The sequence below is a fragment of the Cucurbita maxima genome, unplaced genomic scaffold (assembly GCF_002738345.1).
Source record: "Cucurbita maxima cultivar Rimu unplaced genomic scaffold, Cmax_1.0 Cma_Scf00069, whole genome shotgun sequence".
NCBI classification, from domain to species: Eukaryota; Viridiplantae; Streptophyta; class Magnoliopsida; order Cucurbitales; family Cucurbitaceae; genus Cucurbita; species Cucurbita maxima.
In genome coordinates this window covers 420,602-442,414 of record NW_019272085.1, presented here as the reverse complement: position 1 = coordinate 442,414, position 21,813 = coordinate 420,602, and the positions used below count along the sequence as shown (strand labels likewise).

The window sequence follows — 21,813 nt, the reverse complement described above, 5'->3', positions numbered from 1 at the left end:
ATTTTTAAAAAAAAAAAAAAAAAAAAAAAGACTTGTTTGTTTCGACATTGCCCTATACCTTGTCCCGAACTGGAACGCCCCACTATCCCTGTTACCAAACATCTCCAAATTTCCATCCAACGGTCACAAATCAATTTGGGACATAAAATTGATAGATTCCTTATGTGGGAAATTGTTAAAACAAGACAATTCTGTCCCTCTCCTCTTTCATTTTCCCCTCATTCATATGCTAACATTATCCTGTCCCATTTTTGTTGTTTTTATTTTCTGAAAACCATATCCTTACATTTTAAATTTATATATCTTACCCTTTTATTGTATGGATATGATTCACATAATATACCCACATTATTTTAATCCCATATTAATATAAGAAATTGCCTAAACGCAATGCTCTAAATGAGTCTCGTTTTCAATTATCACGTGATTTGAACATGTCAATTTACATAAACGAGAGAGCACTTAGCGAGCGAGGAGTGTTGTTGGTCTCACCTCGTGTGCCTCTTAAGGTTGACCTGGTCTAATCGAAGATAGCTAGCTCACTAAAGTTTTTCACCTCCCGTGCGTCTTGGTCTAATCGAAGTCAACTGACTCACAAACCCATTTAAAAGCTTATTTTTTTAAGAGAAAAATTGGATCTTTTGTAGAAAATAATGTAAAAATGAAAATATTGTAGGGAGGCAAAGCAAGCAAGAAAATGGGAATTTAGAATCTCCTTTATTGTTGTTTATATAACATAAACATATAAACACTTATAAACATGGCGTCCCAAAAAAAAGGAAAAAAAGGGCAAAGCTTAGCTCACTACCATTTCTCCATGCTTCCCTTCCAAACATCTTAATTTGATTATATATATATATATATCTATAATTAACCCTCTTTTTTTGGCTTAATGATATAATTAAAGACTCTAATCCAGCTTCAAATTCCAAAAAAGCAGGAAAAAAAACAAGCAAAATCAACATCATACACAATCAAGTAGCTTAGTAGAAGAAGAAGCAGAGTATAATGAAGATTCCGATCTTGAAATTCCGGCGGCACATGTTTCACATGATGTTACAACTTGACGGATTCTCGTCGCTGAAATACGTGTAGGGTTCTGGCTGCTGCGGCGGTGGATATGGGTGGTGGTACGGTGGTGGGTATGGATATGGGTATGGGTACGGCGGTGGCACGTAATTTACGGCCGGCGGTGGCCGTGCGTACATCATTGGTTGGTGCCCAAGCGCGTGTTGTTGTTGGTTCATCATTTGGGCCATGTGTTGTTGCTGTTGCTGTTGCTGTTGCTGGTGGTGGTGGTGGTAGGGGTTTGTGGAAATGCTGTCCGGTATAAACCTCCCGGCGCTGCCTCCACCGTTCATGGCTGCCGCCGCTGATGCGGGAAGACCTTGCACCGCTGGAAGATTGTTCATTTGACCCATCGGCCGGTCACCCATTTGACCCAAATTTGACATTCCCAATCCATGAGCACCGATGAAGCTCTGTAAATCATGGCCCATTCCATTTGACCCACCGGTCATCTTTTGACCGCCGTTCACCCCGTTACTACTACCATTTCCACCGCCGTTGCCGTTTTTGCCATTGCTCACACCGCCGCCGCAGCCGCCGCCCTGCTTTTGGTTACTCCCACCTCCACCGCCCTGCTTTTGGTTACTCCCACCTCCACCGCCGCCGCCACCATTTCCTTTACCTCCTCCGCCGGTAACATTCTTCCCATTGTTATTACCCTGAACCGGCACAGCTCCGCCGCCTTTCTTGGCATTACCACCGCCGGCCGGACCATTCACAACCGGGGGAAGGTTTCCATTCATCATCATTTTCGGAATCTGGCCATTTCCCATCATGGGTTTCATCTTACTCGCAGGAGGAAGATGAAGATTACCCAAATCATCATCAAGTTCATCATCATCATCATAATCATCCTCATCGTCATAATCATCCTCATCATTCTCATCGCTCAGGTCATCACCTTCGTGCAAATTAAACTTCCCACCCTTGGGAAGATTCGCGTTTTGATCTTTAACAGGCAGTTTCAACCCCTTAAATTGGGGTGGAAGCTTCAGATCTTGAAACCCTTTCATCTGTTGTAGCTGCTGAAGCTGCACCGGTGGCAGCCCCTGTCCCTGTCCGCCGCCTTTCGGCTGGTTGTTTCCTCCATTAGCAGCCGCACCCTTCTGGTTCTGACCCTTGTTGTTCCCCCCTTTGGCATTGTCAATTTGCATGTTTTTCATCTGATTAGCTATGTTGTTCTGCTGATTCTTGTTGTTGTTCGCCGGTTGCCCGCCCCAAATCTCTGCATGTTTGCCGGATTTAGACAGCTTCTTGATGAGTACGGCGGCGTCGACATTTCCAGTGACTGTAACCTTCCCCTGTTCTGCATCTATCTCGGTAGTGAAAACCCCTAAAAAACACACACACACACACAAACCCCATCAAACTCAAAGACAAGTAAAAAACAGAGCCGACAGAAGCATCATAAGAAAATAGAGTACCATCGATTTTCTGCAAGATTTTCTTCACCTTTTGCTTACATCCATCGCAGTGAATATTGACCTTCAACACACATTTCTGCAGAACCACTCAAAACGACACAAAAACAGAACAAAATGAACAGACAGTAGCTACAACATTACAGAAAAACAGAACATGTCGAGTAAACAAAGCACCTGGATCTTCAGAAACTCTTCTTTACTCATATCTTCAAGTCAAACAAACAGAGACAGAAAGGAAAAAACAGAGAAGAACGGATCTGGGAAATGTTAAATCGGGTTTTTTGCTGTTTGTAGTTCGTGAATCTCTTGGAACTCAACCAAGAAAATGCAGAGAAAGTAAGAATCTTGAGAAGGGAGAGGGAAAAAAAGAAGAAACCCAACAGAGAAGAGCGAAGTTCAGAGAGAAACGGAGATGGGATAAATGGGGGCAGAGAAGAGCTGAGAAACGAAGGGGAAAACACCAAAACGGAGAGGCAGAGTACTCTTTTATTTTGGAACTCCGTTTTCTTTTTTTATTAGCCCTTCTCTTCTCCATTGGTTGCTGCATTGTACTTGCGGAGATTTCGAAAATCTGAGCTGAGCTGAGCTGAGCTGAGCTGAACTCACAATTGGCACGGCTGAGTGCGCTGGTTGGGGAGTTAAAACGGTGGCGTTTTGATGTGTTATGTTATGATGAGTCCCCGACAAGACTGATTTGTGGGTAAACCTAAGATCGATGTCTCCTCTCTTCCATTCCATGTGCTAATTATTATAATACATCATGTAAAAGAAAACAAAATTCTTTTAAGATTCAAAATCAATTGTTTTGAGGAGGACGGGATTGGACAAGAAGTTTACTAATATCTTGATCGAGATAGAATAAGAGGACTACGAGCCTATAACCCAGATAGGCAATCAATAAGCAAGTCAATCGAAGATGAAATGGGTCATCAATGAGGCACATCGAGCTAAGGAGGTATGATTAGGGAGTTGTACAACCAAGTAGCATATTAAATTCGATAGAAATTGTGTTGAAGTTCTTGTCATTGTAATCTATTTGCCTAATTCTCAATATTACTGTAAGATCTCACATTAGTTGGAAAGGGGAACGAATATTCCTCCTTAGTAGTAGACATGTTTTAAAACTGAGACTAATGATGGTACGTAACGGATCAAAACAGACAATATGGTGAGATCGGGCTGTTACAAATACATTAGATACACATCTAACGATAACACTGTGGATGATACTATAAATACAGGAGACTGATCCCGCCAATCAAATATGCAATGTTGCCCAATTTAAGCTAGACACTGTACTGACTAAGCATCAAAGTGTGTTGAACACAACAATAACATCAAACCCATGTGGGTAATCTTTTTCACGAGTCAACTTGATGCCTCATCCTGTTACTTTAGAAAGCTAATGTAACCTATGACCAAATTCTCGGTATCAAAATATGTGATGTTTGACCACAATGTGATTTAACCCGAAGAGAAAGAATTTGATTAAAAAGTGAATCTTTTCAAAATCTTTATAAGAAAGTGATAATTAATAGGTTTGATTTTTCGATTGTCCCTTTATGATCATTACCCGTGTCCAACCGAAAAAAAGTGCTTCGAATTAAAATCTCTTTAGCCTTTTCAAGACATTACTCCAAAGTACACTACAGTGATAATAGTTTAACGACAACAAATAAGGTTACCTTATATCGGTCGATAAGGTAAGTAATTTGTGAGAAATGGTAAGGTCAAAGTTGACCAAAAAGTTACCATGCACTATCCCTTTTAGGGTACCCACCCCTTGTAAAGGTCACATTGAGGAATAATTGATGGTGGTAGGGAGAGGTAAATTTACCATCCCAAGAATCAAGCTTTTACTTTTTACCCCTTTACTTCAATTCCAAGCAAATTATTACCTCTTACCTCAAAAGCCTAAACTGACATGAAACCCCCAAGTAACTTTTGCCCCTTCTGCCTTTCTTTTCCCCCTCAGTATACATAAAAAAAGGTCTCACTTTGACTGTGAACACAAATTATTGCCAACAACCCTTAACCAAATGCCCGACCACACCGGGCTCCACTCTTATAGGTTTGAAAACAAATTCAAACTTTGAAGCTACCCGCAGATATTGTCTGTTTTAGCTCATACGTAGGGTCGATGCATCTACTAAGGAGAGGTTTCCACACCCTTATAAGGAATGTTTCGTTCCCTTGCCCCTCTAGGAACCCAGCGTCCTCACTAGCACACTACTCGAAACCTGGCTCTGATACTAACTGTAATAGCCCGAACCCACCGTTAGCAGCTTCATAGTTTTAAAATGCGTCTACTAGAAAGAGGTTTCCACATCCTTACAAGAAATGTTTTGTTCTCTTTTCCAACCGATGTCGGTACTCATATGTGCTGTAACAAAAACCCAGACTCATTGCATCGACTTACCCAGCAGCATTTCATCACATGAACACCACATGTCCAATAAATAATGGTTCATAAATGAAGAAGCAAATGAAAAGGCCATTTATAGCATGTTACCAACAATGTCAACCTTGCATACGACAGTCATGTATCATTCAAAAGAAAAAAAGACAAAACAAAGAGGTTATCATATGGGGAGAACCTCACTCAGATGCATCCCCAGGTTAACTCAATCACTCCCTATACGTAAACTACAAACCCGAATCCAATTCTTGTAATCAAACATTGACACACCGCACACGAAAACCTATGAATGTTGAACGTTCATATATATACATTACAGTAGAAAGTCAGCTAAGAGATGTCGGGTATGGCGTTATTCAATAGTTAGACATGATATCGAGGTATGAAGTTGGGAATACTACACTAATATGATGTATATGAAGAAAAAGAAATATACATGTGTGTGTGTGTAAAAGAATGCAGTATGTGTGACTATGACACAAAAAAACAAAGAATTTAACAGCCATACCATGAAATCCAACGTAGGATGAAGAGGTAATTCTCACTGATTGCTATTATTTATCTTGATTTCTATAAGCTCTTCGATCGGTTGACGACAAATCGGACATTTATTAGATTGAAGCTTCAGTTCCTTGGCACACTCACTGCACATGCACTGCAAATGAACACACAGATTTTGAAATCAAATGAAGCAGATAGATTATCGAAGTTTCGTCGAATGCTTGCCATGAATAAACACGCAAATGGAGCCTTACCATATGTCGGCATGGTAATACAGCAGTATCCTTGGGTTCGGTCATGCAAATCACACACTCCTTCCCGGAGTCGTTATTGTCAAAACCTTCTGAAGACGAACTCCCTATACCGAATATCTCACGCAACTCATAACGCATTCCATCAATCCATAGTAGTTGCCGGATCACCTTAACTTGGAAAGGATTGCCATTTTTCTTCTCCAGAACAGCTTGAGTGATTTGCATATGTGAATTATCTGGTTGAGGCTCACCAATTCGTTCATCCTTGGACTGAGAGGGTGAGCAAGTCTCAGCTGCTATAACGAGCGGGAAAACGTCTTCAGAAGGCGAAGGTTTTGAGAGGTCATCCAACTCGAAAAATCCCAAGTCAAAGCCAGTTCCCATAGGCTGAAAGAATTTCTGAGCAGGACCCTTTTGAAATGGGATTTTTACTGGCTTAAAGGCGTCGGGATATATTGGAACAAACCTACAGTTGGGCTCTTCCTTGGCAAAAAATAGGATGGTAATGCTGTTCATCGTGTAAAGAAATTGAATTAGAAACAGTAACAAGAAAGTATATTCAAAACAGCAATTAGGAAGCTGATGACAGAATAAGTACAGTCAGAATTTGAAAAAACAAAGTTCAGGTGTGAGCTCCCACGTCGGTTGGAGAGAAAAACAAAACATTTCTTATAAGAGTGTGGAAACCTCTTCCTAGCAAATACGTTTTAAAACCTTGAGGGAAAGTAAAAAAAAAACGATATCTGCTAGCGGTGAACTTGTGTAACAACCCAAGCCCACTGCTAACAGATATTGTCCGCTTTGACCCGTTACGCATCGTCATCAGCCTCACGGTATGTTAGAGAGAGGTTTCCACACCCTTATAAGGAATACTTCGTTTCCCTCTCCAACCGATGTGAGATCTCACAATCCACCCTCCTTGGGGACCAATGTCCTCGTTGGCACACTGCTCGGTGTCTGGCTCTAATACATTTACAACAGTCCAAGCCTATCACTAGCAGATATTGTCCGCTTTGGCCTATTATATATCGCCGTCAGCCTCACCATTTTAACATTCATCTATTGGGGAGAGGTTTCCACACCCTTATAAGAATTCTTATCTACCCGATCACTCTTTTTAAGTCCCAAGCTAGACATTCTGAATTGATACAAAAATTGCAGTACTAAAAATTATGACAGGACTCATCTCAATAGAAAGCCCAGGCCTCTAAATAACACATGAAAGCAACTATATGGTACAATAACAGAAGGCAATTGTGAGATCCCACGTCGGTTGGAGAGGGAAACGAAATATTCCTTATAAGCGTGTGGAAACCTCTCCCTAGCAGACGCATTTTAGAACCGTGAGGCTGACAGCAGCAGACACTATTTGCTAACGATGGTTTTACAGCAATAATCAAGATCAATTGCTTGTAAGGACTCTAGTTAAAGGCGGCAGGCATAATTCAGTTTCTTTATACCCCTCATTATGCACAACAAGGTTACAAAAGTTCTAACAGTACCATCAATCTACAAAATGTTGCTTCATGAACACCGAGAGAGTACAAGCAAGCATTGTGAACTTCCAAGCAGCAATGAAGAAATTACATCATGACAAGCATTTTCTACCAAGCCCCTTAACTTAGACTAGCTAAACTAAACCTTAGTAAGGTTTCAGAGAAATCCCCAACTCAAAATGCAGCAATTGAGATCCAAATCATGAACCATTTCAAACAATTTCAAATCATTCAACAGCCACCCACATGCCCAACACAACACTAATTACAAACCAAAACTCAATTAAGTGCAACTCAACTTACCTTCCATCATACAACGCATCAAACACGAAAGAAACCAAATGCTGATCAGGAATCTGCTCATCCACCTCAATCCTCAAAGTATCCTTATGCACATTCACATCATTCCTAACCTTCTTCGCCTGTCGATGCTCCACAAACGGCAAAGACGGTGGCGGAAGCAACGGCGGCACCATCACCGGCCGAATTGGAGACCACCCATTACTCTGATTGGCATAATGAGGGTGGAAATTGAAACGCCCCATCGGAGAGTTCCCATAATTACACGAATTGTACCCACCAGAAAAGTAATAGGAGTGAGGAGCAGGGGCAGGAGGAATCGGCGGCAAGGGTATCGGCTGGGGAGTTGGAGTGTAAGGGTGGCTGTGCGGCGGAGGAGGGTGGGAATTGGTGAAGTGATGGGTCTGCGGCGGCGGTGGAAGGGATGTGGGTTCAGAAGGGTAATAGAAGGAGGAAGAAGAATGGTACGGCGGAGGTGGGTTTTGAAGATAATTGTTTCTTCTTCTGTTACTCCATGAAATACCCATTTCTGGATTGAGAGATCGGAGAAGAAGAAATAAAATTTTGGGATTTTTCTTTCTTCTGCTCAACAATTGGGAAGAAGCAAGTCCTTGTTCAGCCCATTCCGTTGACCTCCGTTTTCTATTTGACGGTTCTACGTTTATCTCATTCCGACGTGTCGTTTCTCAATGCTGAGATGGCAACAACTTTCCTACTTGTCGTCCACGGTGTCCAACTTCATAAATTTCCAATTCCAACCATGGAATTCTGCAAATTAAAAGAAAATAGAATAATCGGGGGATTTTTTTTTTGAATTTTCAAATTTTAAAATAGTGTTTTAAAATCAAAATTCAATCCAAAATTCATGTTTTTCAAACCTAAATTGATTTTGAAATCCCAAAATTTCAAAAATAAAATCTAATTATTTATTTTAAATATTCATAAATAACTTGTCACGTTATATATTTTTAAAATATTTTTATCGACAAATTCAGCCTAAAAATATAGAAAAATTTGAACTTTTCTAAAAGTTTTACGGTCTAGTGCTCTTAATTGAAGATTCCATGATACAGTTCGTCAAACTGTCAAACCACTTTATTTAACTTTAAACCTTTCATTTATAAGGATGCTTTACTCATTTATAGACTTTTACGAAATAGGCAACATCTTCGTCGTTAAACAATTATACTTTTTCTACCAAAAGAACGTAGATTCTTGTAACAACCCAAGTCTGCTAATATTGTTCACTTTAGCCCATTACATACATTCGTCAGCCTCACGATTTTAAAACTTGTCTATTAGGTAGAGGTTTAATCCTTATAAGGAATGCTTCGTTTCTTATCCAATCGAGATTTCCATATACTTATAATGAATCATCCTTAAAAGTGACTAGAAGGCAAAGCGAAGAAACGAACAATTCTACCAAACAACAATGCCATCTGACTTTGTTAAATTCCAAACAAAAGAAGGAAACAGGGAAAGACAGTTAGGCAACAGACATTGCAGATATGAAAACACAAGAACAACATTCATAGAGAAGTTACAAAGTTTCAAAACACAACATGTTTTAGTATAAGAATCAGCAGAAACCGAGCCTCGGTTTTTTCCGAACCGATACGCAACCGCGCTGATGATCCCGAAAGATTCTAATCTCAGAAAACTCCCTCAAATCTTCAAGACTGATAAATTGTTGCTTCACCATTCTCATGGAATCACCTCCACTTTCATGTATCCAAACATAAGGTTGGCAAGCTTCATCATAGTAATAAAGCAAGCTCTTCATACTCCTTCCTGGCATATATGCTTTGTAAATGCTCTTACATTTCAACCTCTTTGAGCATCCTGGCTTCAAACTATGCACCTTTTTCAATATTGACCTACCCTTATCTGCAGCTCGACCGGCCTGTCGCTCAAGTTCCATATACGCGTGCCGAATCCCGACGCTTGAGTGTGGTCTCGGCACCCATCGAAACAGCTACCAAGAGGGAAAACACCGAACCCCGGCATTTGAATTGTTGGTTCTACATAAAACCATCAATCCCTCAAGGGGTTTGAACTATATAAATTAGCAGAAACTCTGGTTTTTCCTGTGTTTTTGTGGAAAAGTTGCATCAGATGGCTGTGATTTAAAGGCTATAAGGATCAAGTGGCTGAGAGGGCATCTTAAGGGAATATGGATAAGCCCTTCCATTAAGGAATTGGTGGGGCCAATTCAACAGCATGAGAGGAGTTGGGAAAAGGTGGAAGAAAATTGCATTGAAAGAATAAGTTGTTTTCTAAAAGAAAGTGAAAAAGATTGAAATATTGAAATGGTTTGTGGAGGAAGGAAGAGAAAAGGGAAAAGGGAAATGGTGTAACCACTAAAAGGAGTGGGGAGTTCAAAGCTTCATGATGAGGGGTTGCATTAGCCAATATGATTCTGCTACACCACTCATTATGATATCTTTTTCTTTTGGCTCACTCCACTGTTCATCTTCAACCACCTTCAATCACTTGCACAAGATTGTGGGTAGATTGATTGTGGAGATTCTCCATTTTAAACCTTTGAAAAGAATCCTTTTCAAAAGTAAAAAGTACTTTGAATTCGTTCGAAATCAACTCAACTACGTCTATTAGTATACATAGCCTATCGCTAGTAGATATTGTTTACTTTGACCCGTTACGTATTACCGTCAGCCTTATGGTTTTACGGCTCAAGCCCACCATTAGCAAATATTGTCTGCTTTGGCCCGTTACGTATCGTCGTTAGCCTCATAGTTTTAAAATGCATCTGCTAGAGAGAGGTTTCCACACTTTTATAAAGAATGTTTCGTTCCCCTCTCCAACCGACGTGGGATCTCACAATCCACCTCTCTTGGAGCCCAACGTCCGATGTCTGGCTATGATACCATTTGTAACAGCCCAAATCCAGCGCTAGCAGATGTCGTCTGCTTTGGCCTTTACGTATCGTCGTCATCCTAACGGTTTTAAAACGTGTCTACTAGGAAGAGATTTTCACTCTTACAAGGAATGTTTCATTCCCTTTTCCAACCGATGTGGGATCTCACAATCCACCTTCCTTGGGAGCTAGCATCCTTGCTAGCACACTACTCAATGTCTGGCTATGATACCATTTATAACACCCTAAGTCCACTGTTAGCAGATATTGTTCGCTTTGACCTATTACATATCGTCATTAGCCTCACGGTTTTAAAATGTGTCTGCTAAAGAGAGGTTTCCACACCCTTATAAGGAATGTTTCGATCCCCTCTTCAACTGATAAGGGATCTCACATATCTACTACATCAGGCTGACTCGATTAGAGTATTACTATTGAAGCACGATCCCAAAGGTCATTAACTTCCTCTCTTGGTTTGAAGGAGGGAAAAAAATGTTATAGCAACCAATATTGTACATAGAAAAATGATCATATGTCTAAACAAGTTCAACAAATGAGCTTCTTTTTCTTCTTCTCCAACTGAGCAGCACTCAACTTTTAGTTGGGAATTGAACAGATAGCAATAGGGGTTGGTGGAGACAAAAAGTAAAGGCTCCAAGAAGCAAGGTTTCCAAGTCTGTGTTCCCCACTTCGGCTGGATTCAACATCTCCCAATTGGAAGATGGTTAAAGAATGAATCTCTGTTTACATTCTCAAAAAAATTCTGTACACAACCATTAAGAAGCTTCAATCATTCTCTATACTATTGTTTGAATTTGATCCTAGTGTCCTTGACGTTTCAAAACTACCCTTATAGTAGAAATTCATTTGAATGTTGAACCGAAAAACAACATGATAATGACCAACAACGACCTGATGATTTAGACGCTTGTCTAGATGAGGTCTGAAAAGACTACGTTCTGTCACGTTGACTTTTCCTCAAGCATTCTAATAAGTTTTCTACACAAACGAGAGTTTTGAAAAGTTTATGAAGGTCAACTGTATTTTTTATAATTTAGCAATACTATATCTATCAAGAACTGAACGTTCTTTCCTAGTAATACGATACAGAAAAGTTCAAGAACTGTCTATAGTTATCATATATTCATCTCCAATCACAAGACAGAAGCTAAGCTAGGTTTCTACCTAAGTTATGGAACTGTACAGAGATATTACAAACCACAAGCTCTTAAACAAGTTGATATCAGTAGCTGTGGAGTGAATCAGAATGGTTCGTTGAGGACATGGCCTTGTCATTTTTCTTGGTTATCTTCGGTTGGGTCTATCTTGATTATCAGAGGCTGCTTGAGATCTAGAGGAGCCTCTACAACCAGTAGCTGACCAGACACTACATCGTCGTAATCTTCCTTTTCGGCCAGCGCTTTATCTAGAGCAGCCTTGGCGACTTTTGTAATGCAAATTATTAGAACCACTGTAATTCAAAGAAAAATGTTTCAAGGCTTTCCTTGGATGCTAAGCTTGTGCTGAATGTTTGTGTTTTAAGTTTATTCCAATGCTCTATTTAGCAGCTGAATGCAATAGATAGAGAAGGAATTTTTGCAGTCATTTTCTTAGTTCCATGGTGTCAAAAGGGTAATAATCTGCACTCCCACCTACCCAGCCAAGGCTAGGGATGACAATAGAAAAGAACTTTCATTAAGAAAAAAATGAAAGACTGCACGGGCCTAAAAAAGAACCAAGTCCACAAAATGGAACCCGACTAGGGAAGGGGCTCCAATCAAGCAAAATAAGAACTAAAGTGTAACAGCCCAAACCCACCGCTAGTAGATATTGTCTTTTTTAAGCTTTCCCTTCCGAGCTTCCCCTCAAGGTTTTAATATGCATCTACTAGGGAGAGGTTTCCACATTCTTATAAAGAATGTTTCATTCCCCTCTCCAACTGATGTGGGATCTCACAATCCACACCGGGCAGTGTGCTAACGATGACGCTGAGCCCTGAAATGGGTGGACACCGGGTGGAATGCCAACGAGGACGCTGAGCCCCAAAGGAGGGGTGGATTGTGAGATCTCACATCGATTGGAGAGGGTAACGAGTACCAGCGAGAACGCTGCGCCCCGAAAGAAGGTGGGTAGATTGTGAGATCCCACATCGGTTGGAGAGGGGAACGAAACATTCTTTATAAGGGTATAGAAACCTCTCCCTAGTAGATGCGTATTAAGACTTTGAAGGGAAGCCCAGAAGAAAAAGCCCAAAAAGAACAACATCTGCTAGTGAATTTGAGTCGTTACATAAAGAATAATTATAACATGAACATGACATTGGCGCTTAAAGAGAAACATAGAATCTAACTTTCAAGATGCCTTGCTTAGGGATCATATGGGGAACACTTCCTTGACTGAGGAATGTGAGCATGTGCGTTATAAGAAGCTAAATATCGTTATACATACGAGTTGGCACTTACCAGATATCGAAAGACCCAACACGAGAAATGCCTGCATTCACGAAATATCAAATTTACATCATACTAGAGAAAGGAGGTCATTATATCAGCTCATTCAAATACCTAACAATTAGAGAGTATCAATCTCTAGCCAACGATGGAACCTGAATTAGCTTACCCAATCAGACTTTGAAAATTCATTCCAGCCATGAGTCACATCAGATAGATCCTTAAGGGTTGTTCCCACGTAAACTAATGCAACTGTAATTGGCTGCAACCAAATAATCATTTGGAAATCAATGTGAAACAAGCATATGAGCCAACCACATGAACACCAAAAAATTTCAGTGAGCTATAAAGTTATCAATGTGATTGATCTAACAAGGATCAATGACTTTTCATAGATTTCTTTTCCTTTTAAATGAGTGTTCTTTCTTTCATAGAGTGAATGTCCAAACTAGCTTGTACACTCTGAATCTTAAGAATCACGGATCTCTACAATGGTATGATGTTGTCCACTTTGAGCATAAGCTCTCATGGTTTTGTTTTAGGCTTCCCCAAAAGGCCTCATCCCAATGGAAATGTATTCCTCACTCATAAACCTATGATCATTTCCTAAATTAGCCAATGTGGGATTCCCTCTCAACAATCCTTCCCTCGAACAAAGTACACTATATAGCCTCACTTGAGACCTATGGAGCCCTCGAACAGCCTCCTCTTAATTGAGGCTCGACTCTTTCTCTGGAGTCCTCGAACAAAATACACCATTTGTTCGACATTTGAGTCACTTTTGACTACATTTTCGAGGCTCACAACTTCTTTGTTTGACATTTGAGGATTCTATTGGCATAGGCATGACTCTGATACCCTCTCCCAACAATCCTCAACACTGACTACTTTCTCGAAACAACCACATAACCCTACAACATTTGGTTACTAAGATAACTCATTAGGCTTTTGAATTAGCTTTTTCCAATGGCATAATACGAATTCGTTCACTACGTAAGCGCCATCCGTCTTGGTTATGAATTTCGTAAAAATGATCAACAAGAAATTAAGGCCGCGGAGAAAGTTGAGGAACATACCATCATTCCCAACCAGGAAGCCAACATGTACTTCCCAAGTGAAATAGGAGTCACAGACAAAAGATAATTCATAATGTTAAACGGAAGCAAGGGAACAAGCCGAAGTAACAGAATGATCTGCAAATCACAGCAGTCAAAGCTAAGCACAAGACAAAAAAGCAGCTTAAAAAAACAAAAAACTTTCCACATAAAAACCTTAAACCCAGATCTATGAATTGCAATAGCAACCGAGCGGAACTGCGGATAGTCCTTCAACTTGGAAACAACAAAGGATTTCCCAATCTGCAGCACATAGTAAGAAACTCAAATGAATTACATTGACAGGAATGCATTGAAGGCATACTGAATCCAAGAACTTACAGTTCTTCCAAGAAGAAATGCAGCCCCAGCACCAGCAGTGGCACCAATAGAATCAGCAACAATGGCAATGGGTAGCCCAAACAAGTAGCCACCCCCAAGCTGAGGCAGAAAAGGTAGAGATAAAACTTAATGATGGCTTAAGAAACTAGGTAAGGCTGGTCATGAATGAGCATAAAGTATGTAATTTTACTGTCAGGATTGAGGCAGGAACAGCCATGATTGTCAATGGAATGTATGCAATGGCCCTGCATTTATAGTGCTTCTAATAAGAGATGGTTGGTTGAGAAGGGATCATTTCAATAAATGGGTAGAGTGACTCACAACACAACGGGACCCCAGACGCCAAGATCCTGGTGAACCCATAACAAGAAATCCTTCAAAATCTGCAGAGAAGTTAAGAATTTAAAGAAAAAAATTAGTAGAACCCTATTGCTTCGTGAAAGAACCAAAACACAATTCCCAAAAAATGAATCAACCATCAATTAGTAGAACCCTGTTCTGTATAATGTGTACTCACTAATTATATGTAACTTTTTGTAGAAATTATATTATATGAACTATTTCATTTAAATAATTATGCTTTAAAAAATAAATGGTAGAAAATAATTAAAGGTAGTCTTCCAGGAAATTTGACTATAAATTTAACATTAGGTATTTAATCAGTATGAATGAAATAGAATGAACTTTTGACATTTTAATCGAACGTATATGTTTTAATAAATTTTGAATTTTGTACCTTATGTTCAGAAAAACTAATCAAATATTAACGAATATATTTCAATCTAAATGCCCTTGGTCACTATGTCCATGCTCTAATGAAAATTATTATTTCTTTGATAAAAAATAATATATCTTTAATCTAAATGTCCAAAGGGTCCGGTAGTGATTGAAACGCCTCCTTTTTCAATCTCCATATTTTCAACCGATAATTTTTTTTATTATTATAAGAGATATATATATATATATATTATATCAATTTTTTAAAAAAATAATTTTTATTTATTTCATAATTAAAATCTTATAATAAAAAAAATCTATATATTTGACCTAAAAAATTATATATATATATATCTTTATTTATTCTATATACATATTATAATAGAGGAGTGAGAAGAATGGAGTGGGAGGGAAGAAAAGGGAGGGAGATTGCGAGGGAAGAGAGAGAAAGAATGAGAGAGAAAATTAAATTAAAAAAAAAACAATCACTTAAATCTAGAATTAAATTAATAAAAATTGGTCACATCATTAAAAAAATTGTGAGAAATAATTTAGAACAATTTTCTAAAATTTGATCAAAATTGTATTTGACCTAAATATCCAAAATAAAAAATGACTTTAGATTTTTGCGATTAATAAATGAATAATTATTTTATCTTTCCAATTTTCCATACTTCGGACGTTGAAATCGGAAAGGAACTCCGATCAATATAGAAAATGAAAAATCTGCAGATATAAACCATGGGGAAACGAAGATCGATGAACAAACCAAAATCAGTAAGCAAACGGACCTTATCGACGGGGAGAGTGAAGCAAGCGAAAGCTACGGCGGTGACGAGGAGGATGACGAAAGCGATTCTGAAAGCCATCGGGACAAGGTCGTTGCAATCGGAGCTCCGTTAGGGCATGGGAAGGCGGTGGCTCTGGATCTACCTCGGCGCGGGTGCGGCGTCGGCCATGATTCAATGGTTTGGGAAGAATGAAAGGAAACAAAAACTGAGTCCGGTTGCGGCCTGCAAAACTGAATCAAAATGCGCCATCTCACGTAATTTACACGGTCAGTGTTTCTCCCTTTGCTTGTACGTAATTTAATAAAACTTTGTTATGAAATTGTAATTTTTAAAATTATAGGGACTAATTTGTAATTGTATTTAATTTAACCATTTTTAAATTCAATAAGTACCATAAAATAAGATTTTATATTTCTCTTTTAATTTTCGAAATATTATCAAATGGGCCAGAAATGAAAACAAACGACTTTTGGGCCCAAAAGATCTTTTTTTTTTTTTGTCAACTTTTATAAATTAAAAATTAACTGAATTTCCGTGAAATTATTACCAAATAGACCTATTTTAATATTCCATTTGTAGATTAAATATTAAGTTTCCTTTCAAAATTATATCTATTTAACTTGTATATTTTAATAATTTGTTTGTGTGTCTTTTAAGGTTGTTCAAAATAATTTAATAATTTTTTTAAAAAAAAATTATTAGAAGCTTTTATAATATAAGACAGTTAAAATATCAACGACTTATTTAAAAATTAATTTTTGGTGGAGATTAATACCTAAATTAAAACGTCATAAAATTTTTGCAACAACTTCCAACTAATAAAGATTATGATTTTTAATTCACTCTTTCATAAAAATTCAAACAACAATTGGTTGAAAAGTTAATCGTTTGAAAGTCAAACTTAATCTAAACGAGCGTTTCAATTTTTCTTCAAATATTCTAATGAATTTCTACTTCAAAATAATTTGAGAGAATTTTAAAATAAAGAAAAATATATCATGAGATAAATGGATTAAGAAGGGGTTGAAACAAATTATTTTTTTTTAAAAAAAAATCTATAAATTAAAATTCCCATTAAAAGTTGAAAAAAAAAAGGGAACAAAATCAATGGCTGAGATGTATTTCCACCAAACAACAATGTTTTAAGTATGGTAATCAATTCTAATTATTGTGTGAGACATTCAATTAACCAATTATTTGACTTCAATTTATTAGCCTAAATTATTTGATATTTAATATTTTAATTTTTAGGGTTTAGGGTTACCTAAGTAATCGAGTATTGAAAAAGATCGATTTATCAATGGACATGACCGAGCTCGTAGCCAATGAAACAAATGAAAACGCACGATTTTATTTGATTTCAAACCACAAACGTAACGGTGGTTCAGTTTTTTTCAATTGGGTCAATTTTGATTCCCTATCTATCATGTTCTAATATAGTAGTCGCACGCACTCGAGTTTTGTATTAAATGGTCAACGAGTTTGATACCCAGCTAGGGGTGGAAGATTATATAAATAATGAACATTATAGAACATGGGTAGCACATCCCAAAATTCCAAAATATAAACAAATTAAATGAGGTACAAATTAACCCCAGCAAAAGTTACTGCGCAATACAAAGAATTTACTGCAGCTGGTTGAGGATTGAAGTGGGTAAATCCTGGATGAATGGGGATTTTAAGGTAGCAAAGAATGTTGGGGTGTTGTTGAATCAAGAGCAGAGTGCATTGAGAAGAATATGAGCTAACATGAGGTCTAAGAAATATTGGTGGCCGATTTGGCCGTCCCTCCATGTGAGCTTGGCCGGAGCTCGACCGTAATGTACTCCATCGTTGCATCGGTTGTCGAAATGCCAGGGGAATGTCATGTCGAAGTTGTCGATGACACCGTGGATGATCCCGGATTCCTTTAACTTCTCCAGCACCACCCAGTTGAATATTTCCATTTTGTTGGGATTGAATGCGAGTGTTCGAGCGTAGCCACCGGTTGCGACCGTGGTTCGGTAGAACACTTTCGGGACTGTTAATCCCCTCAGCATGATGGAATCCAGAAGTTGTTTCCAAAATGATGCAGCATAGGCTGCCCCGACCGAGAAAGCTCGGATATTCAACCAGTGAACACCGTCGTGGAGGCCCGAGTTCATGATGATCGTGTCGGGAACGGTTTGTTCGGAGAAGTATTTGTACAGGAGATTTCTGAATCCCTCATTTCTCAATGAATTCAAACCTTCATAGTTTTGTGTATCATTCCAATGGCCATTGAAGATGCTGGTAATGCGAACCGTTTGAGACGGGTTTTTCGGGTTCGAAAAATTCCTATCGAATCGCCTCGGAACTGCAGGGATTTCAGGCAAATCCAACACGAAATTCAGAAGGTTCCTTATCGTATCGACATGATTCGAATCACCCCAAAAGAAGATCCATCTGCCCTTCAAGCAATCCCAAGCAGAACCACTAGTAAACATCTGAAATGAACAATGTGCTGAATAAACCCAACCATTGCTCTCCAACAACCCCAATGACCCATTGCACCAAGGCCTCCGGCAAGGATACTCCGGTGGAAAACACCGGTACCGACCATCATCACTGATCTCGCAACCCTCATTTCGACCGTGTCGAGTCCACCGTCCCGTCCAAATCTCTCTACCAAAATCCCACCTTCCACAACTCTTAATCTCCGGCAACTCCACCGAAGTCCTAACAAATCGAACCTTGATTCTCCGAAGCTCTCGATCGTACGCGAATCGGGTCGGGGAAAACCTCAGCCCCTCGAAACTTCGGAACAGAAGAATCACAGTCAGTTCATAATCACCGGCGAAATCAGGGTGCACCTGAACCCAAAACAAATAAGTCCCATTCCCAAAATCTCTAACAAACGGCCGAGACTTCCACCACTCGCCGGAAAGATCAGTTTCAAAATAGTCTCCACCTAGACAACGAGGGTTTCCAGATTCATCAACAGCTTGAAACCGAAACTCATGAACATCCCCTGTTGAAAGCTCCACCACTCCCGGACCTTCCATGCCGGAAATAGCAATATCCGCCGTCCGGGAGTCTCTGCAGGGTTCGCCGCCGGGAGTCTTCCATAAAGCGAGAAGATTGGAGGTGTAATTAGGCTCGAGTTCAGCTGAAAACCAATCAGAAAAAGACGCGTAGGGAACCGCCGGTTCATTCTCAATTCGGCGAGGTTCGACGGTGGAATTATGCGGCGAAACCGGTTCAAACAACGCAGATTCCGGGTAATTTTCGGGTTTGTAAGAGACGAATTGGGTGAAATTGGAATCCTTAGTGGATAAATTAAAATGGGTATTGGTGAAATTGGAAGAAACAGAGACGAAATCTTGAGGGGAGCTCCAAAATTTGATGAAGGTATTAATGTTGAAGCCGTCGATACTCCAAAAGGCCAACATACTGAGAAGAACCAACCCTGTGAGTACCCAAAAACGGGAATGTACCAACGGAGACGACCCGAAAAGCCATGGCTGCGATGTGGCTCGAAGCAGGCCCTTCTCCGGCATCTGAAAACTGCCGCAGATTCAACGAATCCACAACCCAGAAGAACAAAAAAGAAACCCAAAAACCCTTTGTTCCTTCGCCGGAGAAAAATGCAGGCGATAAAGTTCTGTTCTTTTCCGAACGCTAAAGATTCCCCTTTCTCGATTAAACAAAACCCAACAAAACCGAAGAGAAAAAGCAGGAAAAAGTGAAAAAAGAACAGATTTTACTCACTGGGTTGGTCGGAAAAGCCAGAAATCTGTCTGGTTTTTGAAGATTGTTGTTTGAGCAACGAAGATTTGAAGAAACGGAGATGCTTCTTCAATTTCTTCTTCTTCTTCTTCTTCTTCTTCGTTGGTCTTCTGTTTTGCAGTTTCTCTCTCTACAAATAACAAAATTTGGGGGAATTATTGATCGATTGAAATAAAAATGTTATTATTTTTTTTTTTTTTTTCTTTCTATTCCTCTTCTGTCGGATAAAAACAGCGATAATTATGGAGCAGGAGACCATTGTCGATTTCCCAAAGGGAAAGGCGAGGGCGGAGCTTGAGCGGAAGACAACTTTATGAATGGACGGTTTTACCCTTCTTGTGAGATTCATGAAAATTACCGTTCCGTCAAGCAACGCGGAGCACCGACAATGTCAACGTTCTTTCCTGTCAGCCAGGATTGAAGTTCAGCTCAGTAGGGGGCTTTTTCGTCATTTCCATTGTTTTGCATTATGAGGATTCCTGGATTCTAGCTGTGGCACGTGCGTCCCACGCGACATGTTTCTTGTCGGGTTCCGGACTCCATGAGGAACCATTTTATATGTACCCGACCCGCTGCGGATTATTTAGTAAAAATGTAAATCGGTCAACTTTAGTAAGTAAAATTACATAAAAATTTTATTAAAATTTTCCTAAATTTTCAAATACAACGGTCAACTTTAGTAAGTAAAATTACATAAAAATTTTATTAAAATTTTCCTAAATTTTCAAATACAAACTCTTATAAATTTTTAATTTTAAAAATTATAAAAACCAATTTTAACCTTTTTTTTTTTTATTTCAAAATAGACAAAGATCTTATATTCGTTAGAGAAGGAAATGAAAGTATTCTTTTTTTTTTTTTATTTCAAAATAGACAAAGATCTTATATTCGTTAGAGAAGGAAATGAAAGTATTCTTTATAAGGGTAATAAAACCTCCTCTAACCTTGAGGAAAAGTCCAGAAGTAAAACAAAAAAAGACAATATTTGTTAGCAATGTCTAAGACTATTACAAAATGATATCAAAGCAAGACATCGAGTAATGTGCCAGCGAAGATGTTGACCCCAAGGAGGGTGGATTGTGAGATCTCACATTGGTTGGAGAGGGAACAAAACATTTCTTATAACAATGTGGAAACTTTGAAGAGAAGTCTGGAAGGAAAGCCCAAAAAAAGATAATATCTACTAGTGATGAACTTGAACTGTTACATTAACTATGTATTAAGATTTTAACTAAAGCAAGGATGAAAATATCGTTCATCGTCATTGATATTGAGGATTAATCAAAATGAATGCTAACCCATATGAAGCTTTCTGTAAATAATTACCAAAGTTATGGAGAACACGAGAATAATTCCAAATGAAGGAAATCTAATGAACAAACAATCATACCCTTTCTCTGACTCTCTGTCTGCAAATAACAATGAAAGCTACCACAGATAACACAGTCTAGACAAGAGATCTGATACCCATTTAAATAACCCTTCCTCAGAATCTGATATGATAAAATGAAATGAATGAAGAGAAGAAGGGAGCACGCAGCAGAAGAATGAACAGTACTAATGCCATGGATCATCCCACCCCTTAGGACCCTCCCTTTTCACAAAGTCAATTATCGCATCAACTGCTTCATTAACTCTGTTTGACAGGGAATGATTCCCATGTTGAATCTCAACTTTCTCTGCACCTCCCATTGCTTTGCACAATCTGCATTACCTCATAACAAAAACAATATCGTTAGGTGCCAAGCACCATGATCGCTCGCTCGCTCGCTCTCTCCCGCTCTGTTATGGCTACTACGCTCTAAATCATTTAATGTATTGTGAAACAGAGGTGAGTAACACCAGCCCCATCAAGAATGTAAATTGTTTGAGGCAGGTGGACTATGGGATAGCAATTGAGTAACAAGAGTTATTGAGTTTACCTATCAACCAATGCCTTCTTATCCACGTATTCCGGCACATATTCGTCGCCCATGGAAAAGATAACCTGCAATCAATATGAATGTCACCATCAGATATAACAGATTAGATGATAGTTTGTAACCACTTAAGCCCACCGCTAACAAATATTATCCATTTTGGCCCGTTACGTATCGCCACGGTTTTAAAAAGCGTATGTTAAGGAGAGGTTTCCACACCCTTATAAGGAATGCTTCGTTCTCTCCAACCGATGTGGGATCCCCAATCCCCCCCCCCCCCCCCCCCCCCCCCCCCCCCCCCCCCCCCCCCCCCCCCCCCCCCCCCCCCCCCCCCCCCCCCCCCCCCCCCCCCCCCCCCCCCCCCCCCCCCCCCCCCCCCCCCCCCCCCCCCCCCCCCCCCCCCCCCCCCCCCC

The 21,813-nt window shown here is 39.4% G+C and overlaps 6 protein-coding genes and 1 long non-coding RNA gene across 7 annotated transcripts in view; all 7 read right to left on the bottom strand.

The window, feature by feature from the left end:
• Positions 1-826: 826 nt before the first annotated feature.
• On the bottom strand, positions 827-2,995 carry LOC111472321 (heavy metal-associated isoprenylated plant protein 32). Its single transcript, XM_023117982.1, has 3 exons — positions 2,667-2,995; positions 2,493-2,568; positions 827-2,401 (listed from the first exon to the last, which is right to left on the bottom strand). The coding sequence occupies exons 1-3, from the start codon at positions 2,694-2,696 to the stop codon at positions 1,047-1,049; spliced, it is 1,461 nt and encodes a 486-aa protein (XP_022973750.1). The 5' UTR covers positions 2,697-2,995; the 3' UTR covers positions 827-1,046.
• A 1,975-nt stretch (positions 2,996-4,970) lies between these two features.
• LOC111472252 (probable E3 ubiquitin-protein ligase LUL4) lies at positions 4,971-8,178 on the bottom strand. The gene is made up of 3 exons (XM_023117899.1): positions 7,466-8,178; positions 5,667-6,174; positions 4,971-5,566 (listed from the first exon to the last, which is right to left on the bottom strand). Exons 1-3 carry the CDS (start codon positions 7,987-7,989, stop codon positions 5,453-5,455), a joined length of 1,146 nt encoding a protein of 381 aa, XP_022973667.1. The 5' UTR covers positions 7,990-8,178; the 3' UTR covers positions 4,971-5,452.
• A 704-nt stretch (positions 8,179-8,882) lies between these two features.
• Positions 8,883-9,996, bottom strand: LOC111472255. Its single transcript, XM_023117903.1, is given in 2 exon segments — positions 8,883-9,337; positions 9,340-9,996. Coding segments are annotated over 2 exon segments (426 nt in total). The 5' UTR covers positions 9,470-9,996; the 3' UTR covers positions 8,883-9,041.
• Positions 9,997-11,359: 1,363 nt separating this feature from the next.
• LOC111472254 (TVP38/TMEM64 family membrane protein slr0305-like) lies at positions 11,360-16,036 on the bottom strand. Its single transcript, XM_023117902.1, has 9 exons — positions 15,735-16,036; positions 14,548-14,609; positions 14,417-14,471; positions 14,227-14,325; positions 14,062-14,148; positions 13,867-13,983; positions 12,960-13,052; positions 12,803-12,833; positions 11,360-11,811 (listed from the first exon to the last, which is right to left on the bottom strand). Exons 1-9 carry the CDS (start codon positions 15,810-15,812, stop codon positions 11,633-11,635), a joined length of 801 nt encoding a protein of 266 aa, XP_022973670.1. The 5' UTR covers positions 15,813-16,036; the 3' UTR covers positions 11,360-11,632.
• Positions 13,332-13,860, bottom strand: LOC111472256. Its single transcript, XR_002715378.1, has 2 exons — positions 13,649-13,860; positions 13,332-13,422 (listed from the first exon to the last, which is right to left on the bottom strand). It is a non-coding gene; the product is annotated as an uncharacterized LOC111472256 (long non-coding RNA).
• Positions 16,037-17,182: 1,146 nt separating the features above from the next.
• On the bottom strand, positions 17,183-19,743 carry LOC111472251. The gene is made up of 2 exons (XM_023117898.1): positions 19,464-19,743; positions 17,183-19,373 (listed from the first exon to the last, which is right to left on the bottom strand). The coding sequence occupies exon 2, from the start codon at positions 19,250-19,252 to the stop codon at positions 17,447-17,449; it is 1,806 nt and encodes a 601-aa protein (XP_022973666.1). The 5' UTR covers positions 19,253-19,373; positions 19,464-19,743; the 3' UTR covers positions 17,183-17,446.
• A 1,008-nt stretch (positions 19,744-20,751) lies between these two features.
• LOC111472253 (UPF0613 protein PB24D3.06c) overlaps positions 20,752-21,813 on the bottom strand; it is a 5,178-nt gene continuing 4,116 nt past the window's right edge. The window contains exons 8-9 of the mRNA XM_023117901.1: positions 21,404-21,468; positions 20,752-21,186 (exon numbers count right to left, since the gene is read on the bottom strand). Of these exons, the coding sequence (XP_022973669.1) occupies positions 21,039-21,186; positions 21,404-21,468 (213 nt within the window). The 3' untranslated portion in view covers positions 20,752-21,038. The remainder of the gene's footprint in view (positions 21,187-21,403; positions 21,469-21,813) is intronic.